This window comes from Enhydra lutris, unplaced genomic scaffold (genome assembly GCF_002288905.1).
Source record: "Enhydra lutris kenyoni isolate GAN:26980312 unplaced genomic scaffold, ASM228890v2 scaffoldscaffold1, whole genome shotgun sequence".
NCBI lineage: Eukaryota > Metazoa > Chordata > Mammalia > Carnivora > Mustelidae > Enhydra > Enhydra lutris.
In genome coordinates, this window is record NW_019154085.1 from 95,239,001 (window position 1) to 95,261,893 (window position 22,893).

Genomic DNA, 22,893 nt, shown 5'->3' on the forward strand with positions numbered 1-22,893 from the left:
TCAGAGTATTTTATGAATGGTAACTAAATTATGGCATCTAGAAAATCATCTCTCCAAAAAATCTCACAAGGTGTGCTGCATAGTAGCTTATTGTAAGTAGGTTAAATAGACTGGTTTTATCTCAAGTGGCTTACTGTATTAAAAAAGAGTTTAATATTTCGGCTTTACTGTTGAAACACCAAATGAATTCTGACACGTCTGATGAGATGATTAAAGTTGGGAATTTTTTCTTTTGACAGCATTAACAAAGAGAGCATCGTAGATGTAGAAGGTGTAGTGAGAAAAGTGAATCAGAAAATTGGAAGCTGTACACAGCAAGATGTGGAGTTACATGTTCAAAAGGTAACTTTTTTCAAAATATAAAATTGGGTACAGAAATAGATTTGAATGGTTCTTATAACCATCATGTCAAACCTATGTGTTCTTAGAGTTGATGTAAAATATTGAGATTTAGAAATTGATTACTGAATCAATTAGCTTTTGTTCTATAACAAACTACCCCAATACTTACAGCATTTATTTGCTCATGATTCTGTGCATGGGGCAGTTAGAGGCAGGCTGTCTGGGATGGCTCATCTACTCTGCATGACATCAACTGGACCTACTGCTATTTCTGGGACATTTCTCCCTGTGGCCTCTGTTCATCCAGTGGGCTAGCCCAGGCTTGTTGACATGTACCAGAAGGGTTCCCAGCAGCAAGAGAGGGAAGCCCTAGAGGGCGAGCACCTTTCAGGCTTCTCTTTGAGTCACAACTGCTAAATATGTCATTGGTCAAAGCAAGTCACTGAAATAACTTAGATTTAAGGGATGGAGAAAAAGATTCCACCTCTGGATGCGAAGAGAGGCAAGATCATTGGAAAAAAAAACGTATACAGGAGACTGAGGAATTATTAGAGCCAGTTTTTGCCAACAATCTACCATAGTCACATAGGGAAAAATAAGAAACACATCTAAAAAGCTCTGTTCACTGTTATGAATATATTTTGCTATGACCTTTCTTCTGACAATATACCTCTAAAGATTGATTAATTATACTAATTCTTAATGATTATATTTCATTACAGTCATTATATTTCTGATACTTTATTGAGAAATCAAGAGACAAAACTCAGTTGGTCTTACATTCCAGCAGTAACTTCCTTTCATATAAGATTTATCCCACATCTATTTTCTTCTCAGACATAAAAACTGTAAGTGCTCCTTATCATTGACTTTTAAAATACTGTAAGTGAACTTACACATATTTAGTACTTTTGAAATAACCCTGCAGTTTTGAGCCTGCAGTTCTCAGATCCGGCCTAGTTTGTGACTACAGATACATCATTAAATTTTTTTTAAGGAGTACACACTTCCTGCCCTCATCCCTGTATGTGTATTTGCTTGTGTGTGAGCATATATAAGATAGAGCAGTCAGGCAGATTAACAGATGCAGAAAGTTAGTCTCATACACATTCATCTGAGAGTAAGGTTGTATATATATATATTTTTTAAGATTTTATTTATTTGACAGACAGAGATCACAAGTAGAGAGAGAGGCAGGCAGAGAGAGAGGGGGAAGCAGGCTCCCCGCTGAGCAGAGAGCCCGATGCGGGACTCGATCCCAGGACCCTGAGATCACAACCTGAGCCGAAGGCAGCAGCTTAACCCACTGAGCCACCCAGGCGCCCGAGAGTAAGGTTATATTTAATTGGAATTGTCATGGGAACTCTTCAAGACTTAGAAAATCTTGTGTTTTTTACTGACCTAACTTGCCAAGTTACTTTTTTTTCTTTGAGTAAGCTTCATTTCAAACCAACAACATCAAGAAGTGTGTAACCTAGTAAAGGCAAACCAACATAAGGGTATGCTGACCAAGTAAAACAACCCCTATCTTCCAAGTAACATGTCTTTTTCAATACTTAAATAAAATTTTAGTGAGTAAAGCAAGTAAGCGTACTTCTGAAATAATCTAATTATCTAGCATTCAATACAAACTTAATAAATGCAGATGATAAATATAAAGCCTAAAGAACTTACAAATTTTGCCTTAATGGAAATAACTATAAAGTATCTCACAAATATGAAGTAGTATATCTTAAAAAGAGTCTTACAGTAAGCACTGGCACTTATAGTTACTTGTTTATTCAGCCAGCGTTACTGAGTACATACTTTGAGCCAACACTGCATGAAGTTAGGGTGCTTACAACCTAATGAAGTGAACGTCTGCTAGTTATAAAAATAGCAGAGATAGCTGTTCCAGTCTACAGTTATGCATTGGAAATCAAGTTTCTATTAACTCATCAAAGGGAAACACTATACTTGAGAATAGAAGATGGTGACAAACTATTTTATTATAAGGAGGACGGGAGTATCCTTCTGACACTTTCTTAAAGAGTCTGAGCTGAATGCTAAATGTGGTCTACCAACTGGAAGAATATCATTTCCTTTCCTGAATTAACTAAATTAGGTCTGTTTCCCTTTCGTGCTTTAACAGGTTTTCCAGGCATAGTTGGGAGTAACTAATAAGGTAACCTGTTTTTAAGAGTAGCCAAAAACCCTAGCTCATTTTTTATGACCTGTGTTTTAGCTCTAAAATGTGCAATTAATGTGAGTGAATTTAACAAATAAAAAGGTATTTTAACAGCATAGAGGGATACGTTCTGTGGAAGCTCCAAACCAGGAGAGCAGCAGGAAATGAGATATAACATGTTTGATGAAAGGTGGAAAGGACGGGATATTTGGAAAAAGAATGAGAAAAGGAATTTGACAGACAGCAGAGTTGAGCTGACTTCGGTCCTAGCAGTAGAAATGGCCAAATGCTGTAAACAGTGATAATAATACATTTGTTTAGTGGCCCCTTCAAAAGAGCAGAGTGTTTTCATATTCATTACTCCATTTGATTCTTACCTCAGACCTTCTTTTACAGAATAGAATATTGAAACTCTGAGATTAAATGATTCGCCTAACAACAGCTTTTACATGACAAAGCAAGGCCTTAAGCTCAGACCTCTTGGCCCCAGTTAGTACTTATTTGTCACACTGGTATGCACTTTAGAGTTTACAAAGTATTTGTATATATGTTCTCTCATTCGACTTCCAACAACCTAGGAAGGTTGGCAAAAAATATTATGATTCCCATTTTATAAGTGAAAAAACGTGTACATCTTTGTTTGATTTTAGTAGGTAGTTTCAGTTAAGATATATGCAAACATAGCTTCATATTTATGTCAGCTTTAGATTTTTTTTAAGTAAAAGATAACAGGTTTTGTGTGCTTCATGATATTTTTGGTAATCTCTCACTTTCAGATTTATGTGATCAGTTTGGCTGAACCCCGCCTGCCCCTGCAGCTGGATGATGCTGTTCGGCCTGAGGTGGAAGGAGAAGAGGTTAAAACTACATTTTTGAAATATTTTGCTTCCTCTGTATGTTTAATTTATAGATCATTGAAAACCCGATGTCCTACTTTTGTAGGAAGCATACCTGTGAAGTGATTTGAGCTTCATTTTTTATCTAAATTTACTCTTCTATCAACAATTCTCAAACTTTTTGTTCTTAGGATCCCTTTACACTCTTAAAAATAACTTCCCCATAAACTTTTGTTTTTATATATCATTATCAATATTTATAATATTAGAAATTAAAATAGGAAATTTTTAGTATATATTAATACAAGTAATAGTAATATAGATATGTTTATATATATTAATCATATATGAATGATAAAAATCACATTTTTGAAAAATATTTTTTTATGAAAAATATTTTTCAAAAAATAGTTTAGTGTCAAGAGTGACATTGTCTTACATATCTACAGATCTTTGTAATATCTGCCTCAGTAGACAACAATTAGGCCTTGTACCTGCCTCTGCGTTCATTCTATTGTGATAGCACACATCACGAAGCCTTGGGAACACTCAATACAGAATGAAATCTGTCATTGTGAAAAATAGGTTTGACCTCATGGACTCCCTGAAAGTGTCTTTGGGACCTTCAGTGGTGCCCAGAACATACTTTGAGAATCACTACTCTGTCAGCTTTTATCTGTTCCTTCAGTCTTTAACTAGCAGGTAAAATCCAGGAATCAATGAAGGTACAAGTGGTTAAATTCTTCTGATGTTCCAGTAATGAGGCAAGGCTTTGGTGGGGTGGGAGAGAGAAAGAGAGCATTAACTTCTGTTCATTTGCATTTCTCTTTTTTCTATCTCTCTTTTAACAATAGTTTCTCTGTAGCCCTACTTCTTATTTCTTGGATCCCTAATTTGGGGGTATAATACTAACCACATTAGCACACCTCTTCTCACTTAAAAGTAAACATGGCTTCTTAAAACTGTGTTTGTGTTCTTAAAATTAGTAAAATCTGTTTTTTCATCTTTTTTTAGGAAGGAAGAGCTACTGTTAATCAGGATACAAGATTAGACAACAGAGTCATTGATCTTAGGGTATGCCTCATTTATTTATTAAGTGACATGACTTTGCCGAAATCAAGGTGGGTAGGAATAATACCACACCTCTCTCAGACTTATAGAACTAATTGACAGTTGCCTGTACGTGTGACAATACAAGAAACAATTTACCTTTCTGACTGACCTTTCCCCTAAATATAATTGCAGGCAACAAGGATAGTCAAGTAATAATTCACAGGATATTGACCTGCTTTATTTTAAAATGACAAAGGAACATGAAGCTAATAAGTGGGCTTACTGCCAGGTGATACCTGTTTTAGACAAGTTAGTAATTAAAAACACAACCATTAATATCACTATAAAATTATGAAAGAAATTATATGCACATTTTAGAATGCGGACCAGGTGGAAATTAGTAATTAATGCCTCAATCCTTTGAATTTGATCTGAGCACAAAATTAATAATAAAGAGGTAGTTGGCCCTGGTGATTTGCTTAGTAATCTCATAGGTCTTCTGTTTCCTTTCTGGTTTGGTTGCAAGTGAAAGAGTTCAGTGGTTTCATCATTGTAGTAAAACCAATGTCATCTTTCTTTCTTAATGTTTGACCACATCTTCCTCCTTAAATACTCTACCTAAAGCTTAAATCCTTTGTCACCTTAAAAGTTCTTTTCAACTTTTCTGCAATCGTATGCATCTACCTTTTTTATACACTCATATGTCACCCCTGATTATTTGCTTTTTTGTCCCTTTTCCTTTTCTATTTTAATCTATAGTCTATAGGAAGAGCTATAACAATAATCAAAAGTCCTCTTGATACTGCCTAGAAACCTCAGAGTTTTCATAATTTTGGCCACAGTAGATAGACACCATACTCTTTTTGTCCATGCTGTTTATTCACACAAGTTATTGGTTGTGCCTGTAGAGTTTGGTACCAATGTATTTTTCTTTGGCATCTTTTTTTTTTTTTTTTTTTTTAAATTTAAATTCATTGCCACTGTTGAAAAGTGGGGATTTACCCATTGAATCTAGATGGCTTTTCTTAAAAAGTTGCAGGTGAATTGGCAATACTGTGGCATGGCAACATTAGCTAGCACTCTAGATGGGGCATTATGTCCTCTGCTATGCCCTCCCTGCACCACCCAGCAAGTATCATTCCATTTATGTTATTTGTCTGACCCTTGTAAGTGTTCACATTTTATTTGATATGTATTTATTTATTGAGAGAGAGGGAGAGAGCTCACACGCACACACATACACACAAGCTGGGGGAGGGGGTGACAAAGGGAGAGGGAAAGAATGTCAAGCAGACTCTCCGCCGAGCACTGAGCTGGGAGCATGATGCAGGGTTTGATCTCATGATGCTGAGATCATGACCAGAGTGGAAATCAAGAGTCTGACACTTAATAGGCTGAGCCCTCAGGTACCCCTAAGCATTCACATTTTTAACCCCTGCTTTGTACATTTTGGAAACTGTTGTGTACTTAAAATCTTTTTTAAGCATCTTAATTTATATCTAAACTACTCTCTAATCTTTTATAGGCTCAGCAAAGTCGAGTTGGAGATGTCAGAGATTTTAAAGAGCAAAATTGCCATTCTCCTATAATAGGAAAAATTCCAAGATATATCCTTATACTAATTGTCATATAACCTAACTTTTCTTTCATATAATGAACTGTTTTCTCTGTGAACCTTCCAGGCAGGTGGCCTGATTAGAAAATACTCCATCTCAGTTAATGTGTCAAATTGATTTCATTAGATTTTATTATTCTCTTTTAGACATCAACAAGTCAGGCAGTCTTCCGTCTCCAGTCTGGCATCTGCCATCTTTTCCGTGAAACTTTAATTAACAAGGGTTTTGTGGAAATCCAAACTCCTAAAATTATCTCAGGTATGCTTTAAGACATTTCTCTTAATTTTTAAAAATAAATTTGCTTTCTCCCAAATTGTTTAATATTTTTTAATTAACATATAATGTATTATTTACCCCAGGGGTACAGGTCTGTGTATCATCAGGCTTACACATTTCACAGCACTCACCATAGCACATACCCTCCCCAGTGCCCATAACCCAGACCACCCTATCTTACCCCCAACCCCCCAGCAACCCTCTGTTTTGTGAGATTAAGAGTCTCTTATGGTTTGTCTCCCTCCCGATCCCATCTTGTTTCATTTTTTCCTTCCCTACCCCCACACAGCCCCCTGCACTGCCTCTCAATTTCCTCATTAATTTTTTTTTTAATTTAAGAATCCCAACTGTCCCTTAAGGTTTATCCATGAGACTTTTTATTTGGAAGACTGTGCAGCACATATCACTGACATCAATAATACAGCATCTCCTTGTTTCAGAAGTCATTATGTGATAGTGATTATAAAATAAGGCAGTAACACATGAAGCAAGATTATTATTATGTAAGTTGCACCACAAACTACTTTCATCATATAGGTTTCTTTCTAAATTGGTATTGCAATTTTGTTTTGTATATACTGCATTGTAATATTACTAACTACTACAAGTGGGAAAATCTCATTAATTCTCATTCTTATATGAGAACCTTATTTTAATCATTTTATCCTTTTTGGAGTTGCTTAAATAACACTAAAAAATGTGTTACAAATGGCATTTAATTATAAATCAAGAATTGAACATTGCAAAGAGCAATAAGAATATCATTTCCTTTTTGAAAAAAATGTTTACAACTCCAAAGTAGCTTTAATAGATTCGAAATTGATGCAGAAAAGGTGTGTGTATATCTGATGATGTAAAGTGAAGGTACAGCCAAAGAAGTAAATCTGTCCTAAATATAAACGGTTTAGAGTCAGGTATAAGGCATATATAGACTGTGGTTTCTCTGAAAAAAAATTTTTTACATGAAATACTTAAAAGTATGAACTGTTTTTATTAGAAATTTGCATTGATAAACTTGCAGTTGGTTATAATAGCATAAATGTTTACATTTCAGCTGCCAGTGAAGGAGGAGCCAATGTATTTACTGTGTCATATTTTAAAAACAATGCATATCTGGCCCAGTCCCCACAGCTATACAAGCAAATGTGTATTTGTGCTGATTTTGAGAAGGTTTTCTGTATTGGACCAGGTAAGGTTTTGGTGGTTATGATTTTCTCGGAATTTTATTGATTGTACCATAGTTATGGTTTTAAGAACACATTTTACATTCACACATTCTGGAAGCTTAAATCCTTTCATATATTGGCTGCATAAACACTTGACTTTTAGGTAAAAATGACAATGTGGTTGGGTAGACATTTCCTAAATTAAAAATTAAAAAATTGTATGCTCAGTCGTTAAGAAGTAGTTGAATATCATTTATGTGGATAGATTCATAAGCATTTTATATTCCTACAGAAGATTGCTGAAGAAAATGTTTACCTTGGGAATAACTCATTTTTTTTTTAAAGATTTTATTTATTTATTGGACAGAGAGATCACAAGTAGGCAGAGAGGCAGGCATAGAGAGAGGAGGAAGCAGGCTCCCCGCTGAGCAGGGAGCCCAATGCGGGGCTCGATCCTAGGACCCTGGGATCATGACCTGAGCCGAAGGCAGAGGCTTAACCCACTGAGCCACCCAGGCACCCTGGGAATAACTCATTTTTTAAAAATACATGCTTTGAATATGAATACCCTCTGAAATATACCTGAGTATATTATTTATTATTATTTCAGTATAATTAGAACAGAATTAGCTGGGGCACCTGGGTGGCTCAGTGGGTTAAAGCCTCTGCCTTCAGCTCAGGTCATGATATCAGGGTTCTGGGATCGAGTCCTGCATCGGGCTCTCTGCTCAGCGGGGAACCTGCTTCCCCCCACCCCCGCCACCACCCAACTTTCTGCCTGCTTGTGATCTGTCTGTCAAATAAATAAAATCTTAAAAAAAAAAAAACAAAAAAAAAAACAGAATTAGCTCCTGTTTGGACTTGCCTTTTAACTCTCCATGAACAGGAAAGAACAAGTAGTTGCAATCTTACAAATGATGTATTTTGTTGTCCTTGATAGCCCCTTACTACTCTTAAAAGTTTACAAATGTACCTCTGTGTACTTTGCTTCTAATTTTATTTTAAAGCTGTTTTGTTTTACTATTACTGTTTGTACTGTTCTTGGTATTGAGACTATGCTAAAGTCCATTAGAAATTAAAAGTTAAGCATGGACACATAATCATGTGGTAAATTCTTTAATGAAGCTGACTATAAGCAAAAACAAGCTTTGCTTCATTCTGTAAAACTTACCAAGTTATTTTATATATGTAAGCTTTTTGTAGCTGAAAAAGAATTAAATGCCTGCTGTTAGAGAAACTGGCGAGAGCATTAATTGTGTTAATTTTCTGAATTTATTAACTAATTTGTTGAATGCCTACTGCATACATAGCCTTGTGCTAGATAACATGTACAAAAAGAAAAATCAACCAGCACTTCTCAAATGTTAATGTGTGCATGAATCACTTGAGGATCTTGTTAAAATGCAGATTCTGACCAGTAGGTCTGAAGGGAGGCTTGAGATTCTGCAGTTCTCACAAGCTCTCAGGTATGCTGCCAATTTGTAGACCATGTTTTGAGTGACAAGGTAATAAACATTGTCCCTTCTCCCAAGACAGAATAAGACATGCATATATATAGCAGTTGTAAGTAATAATCAACTGATTGTCACAGCAAATAATCAGATTGTGCTGTACAATCAGCAGATTGGTGTTAATTATGTAGTATAGATAGTGTAAAAAGAGGGAGAAGATGGAATTTGCTAGAGTTACCATAAACGCAAACTGAAGTGGGTTTAAGAACAGAGTAGGAGATACACACTACAAAAAAATGGCACTCCAGTCAGCAGAAGCAGAATAAGTGAAGATCATGGGAGAAAATAAAAGTAAGACTACATAGTGTTAAGAAGAAATGGAAAATAAAGGGTAAGATTAAATATGAAAGCATAAAAGCTTTAGATTTTTTGTCATTTTATATTCTGTTGCAGTGCCATTTGGGAACCACTGATGATCAGTAGTTAATTAGTTAATTACTGAGCAAGGATGTGTTGTAGGAATCTTGATCTTAAAGTGATGTGAAAGATGGAGCAGAGCTAGAGTCAGGAAGACTGGAAAAAGTGGAAAGTGCAGTAAGGACAGTAAGAGCTGGACAGAGGTAATGGCTGGAATATATAATGTTACTTCACTGGTACAGATTTCATTTAGCTTAAGTTTTAATAAAATTGAGAAGAACTCACTATATTGAACCTATTTTTAATTATTGAGAAGACACTTCAGGATCTTGCATTCCCTTAGGATTGTTTAAAGCCTTACTTATTAATATACATTTGTTACAGCTTTAACTGTGTGACTGTAGGAGTTGGCAATGAGCTTGCTGTCCAAGAAAATGCTGAAATATATGGTTTATCAAGTCTTTCAAGAATCCCTATAATAAAGAAAATAATACCATTTGAGTACTAGTAAATAAAATTTTGTACTTAAGTCCCAATTTTTCCAAAACTTTAAAACACCATTTACTATTTATTTCTTTTAATAATGTTACAGTATTCAGAGCTGAAGACTCAAATACCCACAGACATCTAACTGAATTTGTTGGTTTGGACATTGAAATGGCTTTTAATTACCATTACCATGAAGTTGTGGAAGAAATTGCTGACACCCTAGTACAAATATTCAAAGGACTCCAAAAAAGGTAAAAACAAATAATATATATCCCTAGATGGACTTAATGTCTAATCAGTTTGGGTTCTTCAAAATAATTCTTGAATTGAAACATGTAAAACTAAGTTTATATTGAACATACATATATGTACGGGATAGAGGACTTGCCACTTAGATGATCAATAGTTAATTAGTGAAAAAATGAACACCAAAAATAGTACTTCTGGATCCAAGTCAGTTGGGACTTCAGCTAGTTAACCTTATTTTGGTGGGGAAGTTTACCAGATTGTGAACCAACCTAACTATATTTTTTTCCTTTATGTTATATTCTGAATGTCTGAAAGAAATAGAGCCTATGTTACTTTTATAGCAGTTTATTATTAAACTGGTAGTGGTGGGACGCCTGGGTGGCTCAGTTGGTTAAGCCGCTGCCTTCGGCTCAGGTCATGATCCCAGCGTCCTGGGATCGAGTCCTGCATTGGGCTCCTTGTTCTGTGGGGAGCCTGCTTCTCCCTCTGCCTCTGCCTGCCACTCTGTCTGCCTGTGTTCGTTCTCTCTCCCTCTCTCTCTCTGACAAATAAATAAATAAAATCTTAAAAAAAAAAAAAAAACTGGTAGTGGTAATAATGTGGTGATAAGAATTTTGCAGAAAATTATTAGACATGTTCAGGATGTTCAGAAAATTGAATTATGCAAAATGTTCACATTAGGTACAACCTCTAAACTGGCAAATAGTTTCTCCCTTCAAGGTCATTGAAAGTTGTTTACTTGTGATGATGTTTAACACAGAGAAAATAGGAAAAGAAAATGGATGATAAGTTAAGTAGGATCAAGAGAGTCTTTTTTCCTTTCTCCATACTTGAGACAGTACTTAAATATTAAGTAAGCTGTAGTAGATTTGTCTAGCACTTTGATAACTGACAGAGGGCTATATTTGAAATTTTTATTTAAAGACCACTGATTTAACTCTTAAATTATTGATGTATTTGGATATGCTTCATTGATATTTAAAAAGAGTTCAGAAATACTTTGAATCTTATTTACTCCATTGCAAGTCTAATGAGTAATTTCAAGGACACAGAAATTAATCTTTGATCTTACAAAGATCTTATAGCATAAGGACTGATATTTTCCAAGCATTCTCTGCATTGCATTGGTACATTGATGACTAGCTAATTGTAGATAGCCTTTTTTTTAAACTTTTGTTCTCTGAAACATTTCAATACCATTTATTTTAAGCAACTTTCATTCAGATTGTCTATAGAACAACTAATGTTTCCTTATAAAATAAAATACCCTTTGAAACTACAGTGAAGGAGCAGAGCTTTTCTCATTTTCTTTTCACATTTATAATTCAAAAAAGTTTCTGAAGCCCATTTATTTTGTGTATTGATATCTACTCTCTATAATATTGGGATATGAAATTTCTAATTCGGTTTTTGTAATAACAGATCTGTAATAACAGATCAAGCATTAATTGGACCCTTGGGATTAATCAAATCTTTGTTTACAAATTAGAGATTCAAACACCATCATCACTGGACTTTTTCAAGTAGATTTAAGGTGGCAACCTAGAAATAAAAGCCTTCTTTTTTTTTTTTTTTTTTTTTTTTAAGTTTTTTTTTTTTTGACAGAGAGATCACAAGTAGGCAGAGAGGCAGGATGGGGGGGGGCGGGAAGCAGACTCCCTGCCAAGCAGAGAGCCTGATGTGGGGCTGGATCCCAGGACCCTGAGATCATGACCTGAGCTGACGGCAGAGGCCTAACCTACTGTGCCACCCAGGTGCCCCAAAAACCTTCTTTTTAAATTCTGTAAGTCATTTAGGAATTTTAAGTTTCTCTCAGTTGTAAGTTGGGTTATCTGGCATGTGTCATGATACCTCTGAAGTTTATCCTTAGTACTTATCTCTCATAGAAGAATAATAGACAAGTGTATTTTAAAATACTGACAGACATGATTAGATGAATATCCAAAGCAAAGAAAGGCAATTTAGAAATCAGTTATTGGGATCTTCTTAACGCTTCTTACATCAAGATTTGAATAAACCAATGGCTAAGCTTTATTGCTCCCATGAAAGTGTTTAAGACTAAGCAGGAAATGATAATGTTTTAATTTCTACTGTTTTCATGGAATATAAACATACCTTTTCAATTCTATTAATTAAGTAAAATTTCAAGACATACAAAAAGAGACTAGCCTAATGAACCCCAGGTACTCCTCACCCACTTTCAACCATTGTTAACTCGTGGCCAATTTTGTTTACACATTTCTGTTATTTTGAAGCAAATCCCAGCTATCATTTCATCCATAAGTGGCAAAAATAATTCTTTTTAAATCTTACTAAAAAAATAATCTTCCACAATTCAATATAGTAAACATGTGTCTTGTGCCTGCTGTTTGAAGGCTAGACACTGTACTATAGTAGTTATTCAAATGGGAGATTGGCACTCACAGACTTAGAATATAATGGGAGGGGCGCCTGGGTGGCTCAGTGGTTAAGCCTCTGCCTTCAGCTCAGGTCATGATCTCAGGGTCCTGGGATCGAGCCCCACATAGGGCTCTCTGCTCAGCAGGGGGCCTGCTTCTCCCTTCTCTCTGCCTGCCTCTCTGTCTACTTGTGATCTCTCTCTCTGTCAAATAAATAAATAAAAATTAAAAATTAAAAAAAAAGAATATAATGGGAATGGGGGAAGAGAAAACATATTCATTAATTCGGTCTACATTGAGGATAACAAGTGTTAAAGAATTAAAAAGTTTTTTTTAATACTTCTTCAAATGGGTATTTTATATTACTAACAGTGTTAGCTGATAGGAGTTACAAAGTTTTTAATACTTTAATGACACTGTGGTGACAAAACAAGAGGAGACTAAGAAATGTGTTAAATACTTTGAGTATTTAAATTTCATTTCTAATGTAAATAATTTCTTGATAACACTTTTTCCTAGTGTATATACTGTTTCAAAGAATGATTTTATGTGACATGGATAGATACTCAATACCTACCAGATATTTTTTCTTAGCTGTTTCTACTACTACAGAAGAGCCTGAAAGTCTCTAAGGGGATTTTTGTATTGAGGCTGATTTTACACAAAACAACTCTCTTTAAAAGCATTTCTTTTAGGGGCGCCTGGGTTGCTCAGTTGGTTAAGCATCCAGCTCTTGATTTTGGGTCTGGTCATGATCTCAGGGTTGTGAGGTTGAGCCCTGTATCGGGCTTGGCAGTGAGCACGGAGCTTGCTCCAAGATCCTCCTTCTCTCTTTCCCTCTGCTCCTCCTCCCTCTAAAAACTTAAATAAATATTAAATAAAATAAAAGCATTTCCTTTTGAGTTACTTCTGAATTTCAAAATTGTTATCAAGGGAACACATAGAACTAATAGAATGTGAAGTAGACTCTTGGGTCCATGTCAGCCCCATTAGAGAATGGGTTCCCCAGACACCTAGGAGGGTCTGTGGGGCTGAGTGGCTCAGCTGAAAAAGGCACTTGGTTGATCATGGAGCTGCTGCCACTCCTGAAGCTACTCAGATTGCCCTTTCCTCATCATTGCACAGGAATACAGTGATTCCTATGAAGTGTTAAAAATGTTATTTCTTTGTTTGAAAAAAAAGGATATCAACTTGTAGAAGAATAAAGCTATCTGCTCATTACTTCACTTGTATTAGTAAAATTTTTCTTAAAAATTATGTTTATATATTGCCACAGTGACCCCTTGTGGGGAAAACACGACCCTTCTTTTTTTAACTCTATCATTGTACAAATAGGTTTCAAACTGAAATTCAGACAGTGAATAAACAATTTCCATGTGAACCATTCAAATTTTTGGAACCAACTTTAAGACTCGAGTACTGTGAAGCATTGGCTATGCTTAGGGAAGCTGGAATCGAAATGGGAGATGAAGAAGATCTGAGGTTTGACTTTGTGATTTTTTAACTTTAGTGATTGGGTTTAAGGTATGAATGAATGAGTATATTAATGAATGATGATTTTTTTTCCACCCAGATGATAAGCTTCAGTTTTATTAACTTTGGTGCATGATGCTGTTTTGTTTAATGTGTGGTCTGAAATAAAACACTATGTTTAATGTGGTTTGCCTGAGCTTTGATAGTTTTGTCTATAAACACCATTTTTTACCCTATCACACCCCCATATCTGTAACACTCTAAAGAATATATAGGGACTTTGGCCTGTGATTTTTATCATCTAATATGTTACTTCTCTTTCTAAATCAGTGGTGTTTGAGAGGGTAGAAAGCAGTCTTAATCCATTCCCACACAGGATTGGGGCATAAAATTAATGTCTCCAAAGTTATAAAAATATCTATTCTTTGTTATATAGTATTATGTTATCTAAATTCAGATCATAAAAATAGCTTATAATTTTGAATAAACTATGTGGTTTAATAAACTACTATCTACGGTACTTATATTTTTCTCCAAGGTTCTTAAAATGTTTAACATTTTAAAATATTTAAGTACTTGCAATAATTTGTATGGAAATAGGATTGAAAGGAGTGGTTATTGTCTTTCTTAAGGCTCTTTTTAAGCATCTCCTTCATTGTTAGATTACATTTTTAAGGAAAACTATACATTCTATAATTATTTTAAGCTGAGCAGTATTTTCTTAAGTATTTTAGCAGTTGTTCTTACCTAAGATAGAAGATAAGTAACAGCCTCTCAGCTATAAAAACACTATTACATTTTAAAGACTTGGAAATACTGATTTTTATTTTATAAACCTTTGATAAATAGTAACAAAAGGAGAGACCATCTTGAAGTAGAGCTACTTAATGGCCAAAATAGCCTATTTGCTATAGTGAACTTTTTATATAACTGTAGGAAATTATATCATCCATGTTATTTCTGAATCTATGAATTGCTACATCTGTTTATTTTATTTAAGTGTTTTTGAGCAGTACCTCCTAAATGTTGTCACTGTACTTGCCTTTTATAAAAGGAGGATAGACAACAATGTATTGGCCAAATTTTTATCCTTTGAGAACCTCAAATGAGAGGGGCCTTATTCACTTAAAACTTAAGTTGCTATTTGATCTTCAAACACCTAATTTCATGAGGGGTTTTGTTTTTATTTTTCAGTACTCCAAATGAAAAACTGTTGGGTCGTTTGGTAAAGGAAAAGGTAGGACTCTTGTTCATGCTGGATTTCTTTTCCTAAATCTGAAACATATTCTGGTACTAAAGAACAGTTGCAGTAGGAACAGTCTTCCTGAATAAAAAACCGCAGGGAAGACTTTTTTTTTTCAATTCTTGGAAAAATAAAAAATATTTAGACAGGCTTTGCTCAGTCAGTTTGATTAGCTCAGTATCTTTTTTTTGCACTGAGTTGTACTGAAGTCCCTCTAGAAGTGATACCTGGTGGCGCCTGGATGTCTCAGTCCTTAGGCATCTGCCTTTGGCTCTGGTCATCTTCCCAGGGTCCTGGGATCCAGCCCGACATCAGGCTCCCTGCTCAGAGGTGAGACTGCTACTGCTCTCCCACTCCGCTTGCTTGTGTTCCCTCTTTCGCTGTCTCTCTATCAAAAATAAATAAAATCTTTTAAAAACATAAATAAAAAATAAAAGTGGTATCTGTATCAGACTGTCAGATTAGTCAGAAACAATCTCAAGATGATTTGAAATTATTTAGAAATGGCCTTCCCTGAGTACCCCCTGATAACTCATGAGACTTGAAGGTGAATGAGTTTCTTTTTGCCCTCTTTTTTAAAGCTGTCTCATTTCCTGTCTCATTTTCTAAAACTCCAGAGAATATAAAAGTTGAATTTAGTGTGGTCTTCCAGGAAATTAAAGAAGACATGTGTAAATGAAAACAGTCCTTGAGCTCCTCCTGCTGGCTGCACTTAAAATTGACTGGGGAGCTAATGTATTTCTGAAATTGCAGTGTGGAGTTTATACCTTTAAAATGCTGTTTCAGCAGAGCAGAGTCCAGTTTGTAATCTCTGTTGACATTCCCTCTATGCTTGTGTTTTAGCAAAAATGTTTAACATCAAAACAGTTGAAATTTGATTGGTTTTTTGTAATTAAATCAGGGTCATATAGTAACTATTCTTTGTAAAAAAAATGTCATAATTTCATGTAAATGTTATTTATCTCAGTTACAGTTCTCATATGAAGAAAACTACCAAATTTCTTTTAGATGCCTGCATGAAAATTTAAGTTACTGGGAAAATAATCAAGGTTTTGGGAAAGATGAATATTGGAAAAGATGTCAGTTTTTCCTAAAATAATTTATAGATCTAATGTCGTTTTTATGAAACCCAAGGAGATTTAGGATAATTTAACAGAAAGGTAACAAATTGCATCTGAAAGAGTATTAGAATTAGATTAGCAAAGAAAAGAAACGAAATTCAAAGTTTATTGCAGCAAAGTTTTCAGTTGGGAAGAAATTGGAAAGAGATTACGTGTCCAGAATAAAAAGAAGAAAATAAATATTTGAAGTATGATTGAATTGCCAATAGCTCCCACAGTTTAAGTATTAGAGAAATTTATAACGTGATGGCAAAATACTATAGGATACAGATGTTACTTGAAAAAAGCAGAGTACTTATTGTATATACCATGTAACTATAGTAATTTTGAAGAACAAAACTTATTTTTAAAAGGACAGTTAATTGTCAAAATGTTAGCTTTCTTTTAACTTTTGTTAAAATTTTTAAAAATTTAATCTTTTTTTATAGTATGATACAGACTTTTATATTCTTGATAAATATCCATTGGCTGTAAGACCTTTCTATACCATGCCTGACCCAAGAAATCCTGTAAGTAAATTTATTTTAAGTATTTTGTTTTGGGAAAGAAGGAAAACTTTATTGTGACTATGTTAGATTATACCATGGGAATGGTTTTCATCAGTAACTTGTGATTTTAACAGGCCATCATTGTATGTATTACTACTAGTTTCTTTCAATTCAGGTAAAAAATTATACTGTGAAATATGAGTGTTGTAAAAAACTAGTGTCAAAACCTACATTAAAAATCATTTTCAAGGGTCATTTTTTGAAGATTTATGAAGAAGAAATGCCATATAAATAATAAATACAGACTTTAACACGTCATATTATCATTGACTTTGAACTAAGAAACAACATTATGTCCTGGGAGTTCATCTAATTTGTGTTTTGTGGCCTTTTACTGTTTTTCCATTACAGTGGTTCCCAAACTTCAGTGTGCATCAGAATCACTTGGGAGGCTTTTTAAAACACAGATGACTGGGCCCTATTACCAGACTTTCTGATTAGCTGGTCTTGGGGGAGCTTGATAATTTATATTTCTAATAAGTTCTGGGTAATTCTGAGGCTACTGATCCAGGAATCATACTTTGAGAAACATTGGTTTATCCAAAGACAGGGAAAATAACTTTAAAATCTGATACGAGAATAGGTTAAGCTATCGTAAATTGATGTTCTACTTACTTTTGTTTAAAAAAAATTTTTTTAATTAAAAAGACTAACACCTGTTGATAATTTGAGGTTCCAAAAATGACCCAAAATCATATCACACCTAAAAACATTTCAGATGATAAAGTGAAATGAGAATCAGCACTACTTCTTGCAAGTTTAGATATGGTACTCTGATTTGTTATCGGAAGGTGTAGGAGAAGGGGAGCATAAAATACGATAGAGGGAGAAGTAGTTATTATTGAGCTCTCACTAGTTTAACCTTGTTTTAGAGAAACAGTTGTGTTCATTGGAGCAGATTGCATCATTAATTGTAGGGAAAAATGGACTTGTTCTTTGTGCAGAAGAGATTTTTTTTTTCTCATATGAGTAATGGAAATAGAATGACAGTCACTTCAAGAGTGGTCTTTTCTTGTGTGTTTGGTTTTTCTTGAAGAAACAGTCCAATTCTTACGATATGTTCATGAGAGGAGAAGAAATACTATCAGGAGCTCAAAGAATACATGATCCTCAGCTGCTAACAGAACGAGCCTTACATCATGGAATTGGTAAATAAAAACATTTGGTAGAGTAATGTATGTTGTGAAAGCAAATAAAAACATATTTGGGAAAGTAATGTATATTGTGAAAGCAATTTTAAACCTTTTAAAGACTTCTCAGAAACATCATTTGTTTTAATCTTTATAAGTTACTGAGTAAGATGATACATTGTGTTTGGTTTTTGAGTTTGTTTTTGTTTTTTCTAGATTTGGAGAAAATTAAGGCATACATTGATTCCTTCCGCTTTGGAGCCCCTCCCCATGCCGGCGGAGGCATTGGTAATACTATTTTAAAGTTATGACAATATATTTCCAACCCAGATTTCATTTGGCAAAGTGTTCATTCAGTTCTAACTAAATTTCTTCATTAGATTCCAAAAACTAAGTTTTGTATATTGTTACTGCTTAGAAATAAGTCCATGCTAAGTATAGTACAAATTTGAATTATAACAAATCTTTAGTGAGTTGTAGCTAAATGAAAATTTGATTTCAAAGGACCAAAATGAAGAGCTAATTTGTGTGTTCTAAAATATTGTAATACATTTCTAGCCATTTTTTCCCCTAAAGAGTTTAGAAGCAAAATATCTTATAAATTGGGGCTCCTGGGTGGCTCAGTGGGTTCAAGCCTCTGCCTTCAGCTCAGGTCATGATCCCAGGGTCCTGGGATCGAGCCCCGCATCAGGCTCTCTGCTCAGTGGGGAGCCTGCTTCCTCCTCTATCTCTGCCTGCTTCTCTGCCTACTTGTGATATCTCTCTGTCAAATAAATAAATAAAATCTTAAAAAAAAATCTTATAAATTAACTATCCTGTTTTCTCTCTGCATCCATGAGTTCATTCTGATTAACCCAAATTAAAGCTCTCCCTCAGGTTAGCTCAGATTGCTGCTAAATTTTTTGTTGTAATGTAACATTTCATTGACTTTCAGGACCACTTCTAGAGTATATATGTAAGATACCACCCTGTGATTGAAAAAGGGTAAGGAGTGCCTTGCTGGCTCAGTCAGTGCAGCATGCAGCTCCTGACCTTGGGTTGAGTTCGAGTCCCATAATAGGTATAGAGATTACTTAAAAAGATAAATCTTTTTAAAAATAAATAAATAAAAGGGTAGATGTTTAGCTCAATTTCTATCAAAGACTCTTCAAAGAGTTCTGGAGGCGCCTGGGTGGCTCATTGGGTTAAGCCTCTGCCTTTGGTTCAGGTCATGATCTCAGGGTCCTGGGATCAAGCCCCATGTTGGGCTCTCTGCTCAGCAGGGAGCCTGCTTCCCCTCTCTTGTCTGCCTGCCACTCTGCCTACTTGTAATCTCTGTTAAATATTTTTTTAAAAAATAAAATTAAAATTAAAAAAAAGAATTCTGAATTTATAGTTTTAAAATATTTGTTGTTTGAGGGGGAAGTTGGTGAATAGTTAATAAACTTTAAAATTTATCAAATTAAAAGAGTATGGAAGAGTATGTATTTACCTCTCTTTAGGAAACTATTGTTTCTAGTTTTTTTTTAACCTTTGCAAAAATAATTTTTGCATATGTAAAAATACACACTTTTAAAATATATTTTTACACAAATTGTAGCATACTCTACTATATAAATCATTCAGTACCTTGCATTTGTCACTTACTATATTTTTTATCTTGTTCCTTATCAATTATTAAAGACTTTTTCAGTTTGTTTTTTTTAACACTGTGTAGAATCAATCCATTGAACTGGTGTACCATAATCTTGTTAACCAGCTTACTGATGGACATGTGGATTGATACCAGTCTTTTGTTATTACAAACAGTGCTACTTTGGATATATAGTTTATAATTTTTAATGGGAGAGTCACAACTATTTTCTCTTAAAGTATTCGGTAATTGGGGCGCCTGGGTGGCTCAGTGGGTTAAAGCCTCAGCCTTCGGCTCAGGTCATGGTCTCAGGGTCCTGGGATCGAGCCCTGCATCGGGCTCTCTGCTCAGTGGGGAGCCTGCTTCCCCCTCTCTCTCCACCTGCCTCTCTGTCTACTTGTGATCTCTCTCTGTCAAATAAATAAATAAAATCTTTTAAAAAAAAAAGTATTCAGTAATGTACATTTTATATATTTTGTAAATTTTTGTGATTGACAGTGTAAATTTTAATCATACTTGTGAAGGACATTTGAATGGTTATCAAATACCACTCATTTTTTGGTAATTAATGATTGAAGAGAAGATGGGATATGGTCTTTTTATTTTAAGATTAGTATTAGGTTACTGTAATACAAGGTTCAAATATCTGCAGATTTTTTGGTAAGGAATAGCAATAAAATGTTAATTCTCTTATTTATATTTCTGTTTTAGAAGTTAGATACATTCCTTTAAAATTCAGTCATTGCTATATAAAAATGTTCTTTGACCTTGCCTTTTTTCTGTAATACATGTCTTATACAACTTGGGTAAAAGAGATAAATTGCACACACAAAGTTTCATTTGCTAGTTCTGCTCTGTTTCTTAGGTGACACTTGGTCTTAATTCTTACCAGTAATACAATATTTAAGTCACATGTTAAAATCAGTCTCTTTTCCACTTAGAACATTTACAATAATGTGTCCTAGAGTCTTTTATACTAGGAACCACCATGTTACATATCTATTGAATTACAGTAAATTTCTGGTATTTCTATTAGTAAACTTCTTGAACAGGTTTATGGCTCTCATATTAGTGGCCTAGACTACATAATTAAGATTCTGGCCCTATTTGAAGACATAAAGGTGTGCAAATATATATATATATATATATATATATATATATATATATATATTTCCCCCCCCCCTTAAGAGAGAGCTTGAGGGGAGGGAGAGAGGAAGAGAGAGAATCTTAAGCAGGCTCCATGCCCAGCACCTGAGCCAGATGTGAGGCTTGATTTCACAACCCTGAGATCACAATCTGAGCCGACATCAAAAGTTGGACACTTAACGTACTGAGCCACCCAGACACCCCACATAGAGCTTATAAAATTTTTTTAAGATTTTATTTATTTATTTGACAGAGATCACAAGTAGGCAGAGAGAGAGAGAGGGAGGCAGGCTCCCTGCTGAGCAGAGAGCCTGATGAGGGGCTCAATCCCAGGACCCTGGGATCATGACCTGAGCCAAAGGCAGAGGCTTTAACCCACTGAGCCACCCAGGCGCCCCATCCCACATATAGACTTATAAAATGGCTTTTTTGTGTTTGCTTAAATCACAAGTTTGGGACATTTACAAGATTTTTGTAGTTCAGAGAATCCAGACAACCTAAGGATACCTCACTTTGTCCTTTGCACATATAGCATCATTTCTATTTTTGTTTCTGAATCAGATCCAAAACAGTCTATTTTATTTTATTTTATTTTTATTTTATTTATGTTATCTTATAGGGAGAGTCTACATAGGTGTATAAGGGTGGGATGGGGGAGCAAAGGGAGAGGGAGAAAAATCCTAAGCAGACTCCATGTCCAGCCCAGAGCCCAATACAGAGTTGGATCCTACAACCCTGAGATCATGACCTGAACAGAAATCAAGAATCTGATGCTCAACCAACTAAGCCACCGAGGTGTTCCAAAACAGTTCGTCTTAAATAAACTCAAAATAATGAAAGTATTTTATTGATCTGTGATACTTTGTTGGTAATTTCAATAAGTAAGACCCTAAAAGGTTTTCAGAAAAGGAATTAATGATTATTTTTTTCCCCCAGGGTTGGAACGAGTGACGATGCTTTTTTTGGGACTGCACAATGTTCGTCAGACCTCAATGTTCCCCCGTGATCCCAAACGACTCACTCCTTGAAGAAAGCCGTGCTTTTTTTATTCTTTCCAGTAACCTGCTATTGATCAGGCTATCCCTGATTTTAAGTAGCTACTTGAAATATGCAGTGGAGTAAATGTCTTAAACAAAGTGCCACAATTACTTCGGATTAATTCACTATAGGTTACTTTAAAAGAGAAGATTTTTATAACTTTGGACATGCTTCAGTAGGAAATGGTTGAACATTTTAATTAAAAATTCATATGGTTATGTTAAAAATTCATATTGTATTATAATAAATGTTAACAATTTTAAACAGTTCAGATTGCATAAGGTTTTTTTCTTTTCTATATTATAGTGGCTATGATATTAATGTCTTAAATCTTGAATATTTGAGCTTATTTTTTTAAATTCTGACATTGAAATAAGGACAATTTTAGGGAAGTATCTGAGATTTTAATGAATGTGTAATTGGCATATCATGGAAAATTAGGCAGAAAGTATCAGTTCTTTAGATTTGTGCCCAGAAATCATGTAAAGCAGGTGGGAATACTGGTTAGAAGATATTCAATGTAATGCTATATTAAATTGTTAAATTCTAACTTGAATTTCAATAAAATTTTAAAGCTAGTCATCGTTGTCTTTGTATAACTTCATTGCAGTCTGATTTTGTAACTGGTTTTTGGCATTTATAATTTGGGAAAAGAAAAAGTACACAACTAGTTTATGTAAATGCCTAAAAACAAATGAAAGCTGATATAGTCATAATATGTATTCATATCAAGCAATAAGTTCAGATGGATATAAGAAGATAGAATTCTTAAAGCTGAAAGCTTGGGTTGCTTAATAGTTTATTTCACATAGATTTAAAAATATTGCAGAATTTTGTTTGATTTCTAACTAGTACTAATACTTAGTGAATGTCACTAAAATGCACTCTCATTTTCTCTACCAAAAAGAAACTTTTGTGTGAGAATTACAGTCAGGAACACTTTCCCTCTATATGCTACTGGTAATTTTATATCTTTCCTTCGTATCCTGCAAACTATCTTGAGTATAGTAAGCACTCCAAAACTCTTTAATAAATTTATTTTTTTTTTAAGATTTTATTTATTTGTCAGAGAGAGAGGGAGAGAGAGCGAGCACAGGCAGACAGAATGGCAGGCAGAGGCA

General features: G+C 34.6%; 1 protein-coding gene across 1 annotated transcript in view; it reads left to right on the plus strand.

Moving 5' to 3' along the window:
* Positions 1-22,352, plus strand: part of LOC111159044 (aspartyl-tRNA synthetase) — a 67,154-nt gene extending 44,802 nt beyond the window's left edge. The window contains exons 5-16 of the mRNA XM_022521452.1: positions 240-342; positions 3,286-3,366; positions 4,360-4,419; positions 6,161-6,272; positions 7,345-7,479; positions 9,917-10,064; positions 13,797-13,943; positions 15,129-15,171; positions 16,727-16,807; positions 17,883-17,994; positions 18,193-18,264; positions 21,671-22,352. Coding sequence (XP_022377160.1) covers positions 240-342; positions 3,286-3,366; positions 4,360-4,419; positions 6,161-6,272; positions 7,345-7,479; positions 9,917-10,064; positions 13,797-13,943; positions 15,129-15,171; positions 16,727-16,807; positions 17,883-17,994; positions 18,193-18,264; positions 21,671-21,762 — 1,186 coding nt within the window. The 3' untranslated portion in view covers positions 21,763-22,352. The remainder of the gene's footprint in view (positions 1-239; positions 343-3,285; positions 3,367-4,359; positions 4,420-6,160; positions 6,273-7,344; positions 7,480-9,916; positions 10,065-13,796; positions 13,944-15,128; positions 15,172-16,726; positions 16,808-17,882; positions 17,995-18,192; positions 18,265-21,670) is intronic.
* The last annotated feature ends 541 nt before the right edge of the window (positions 22,353-22,893 follow it).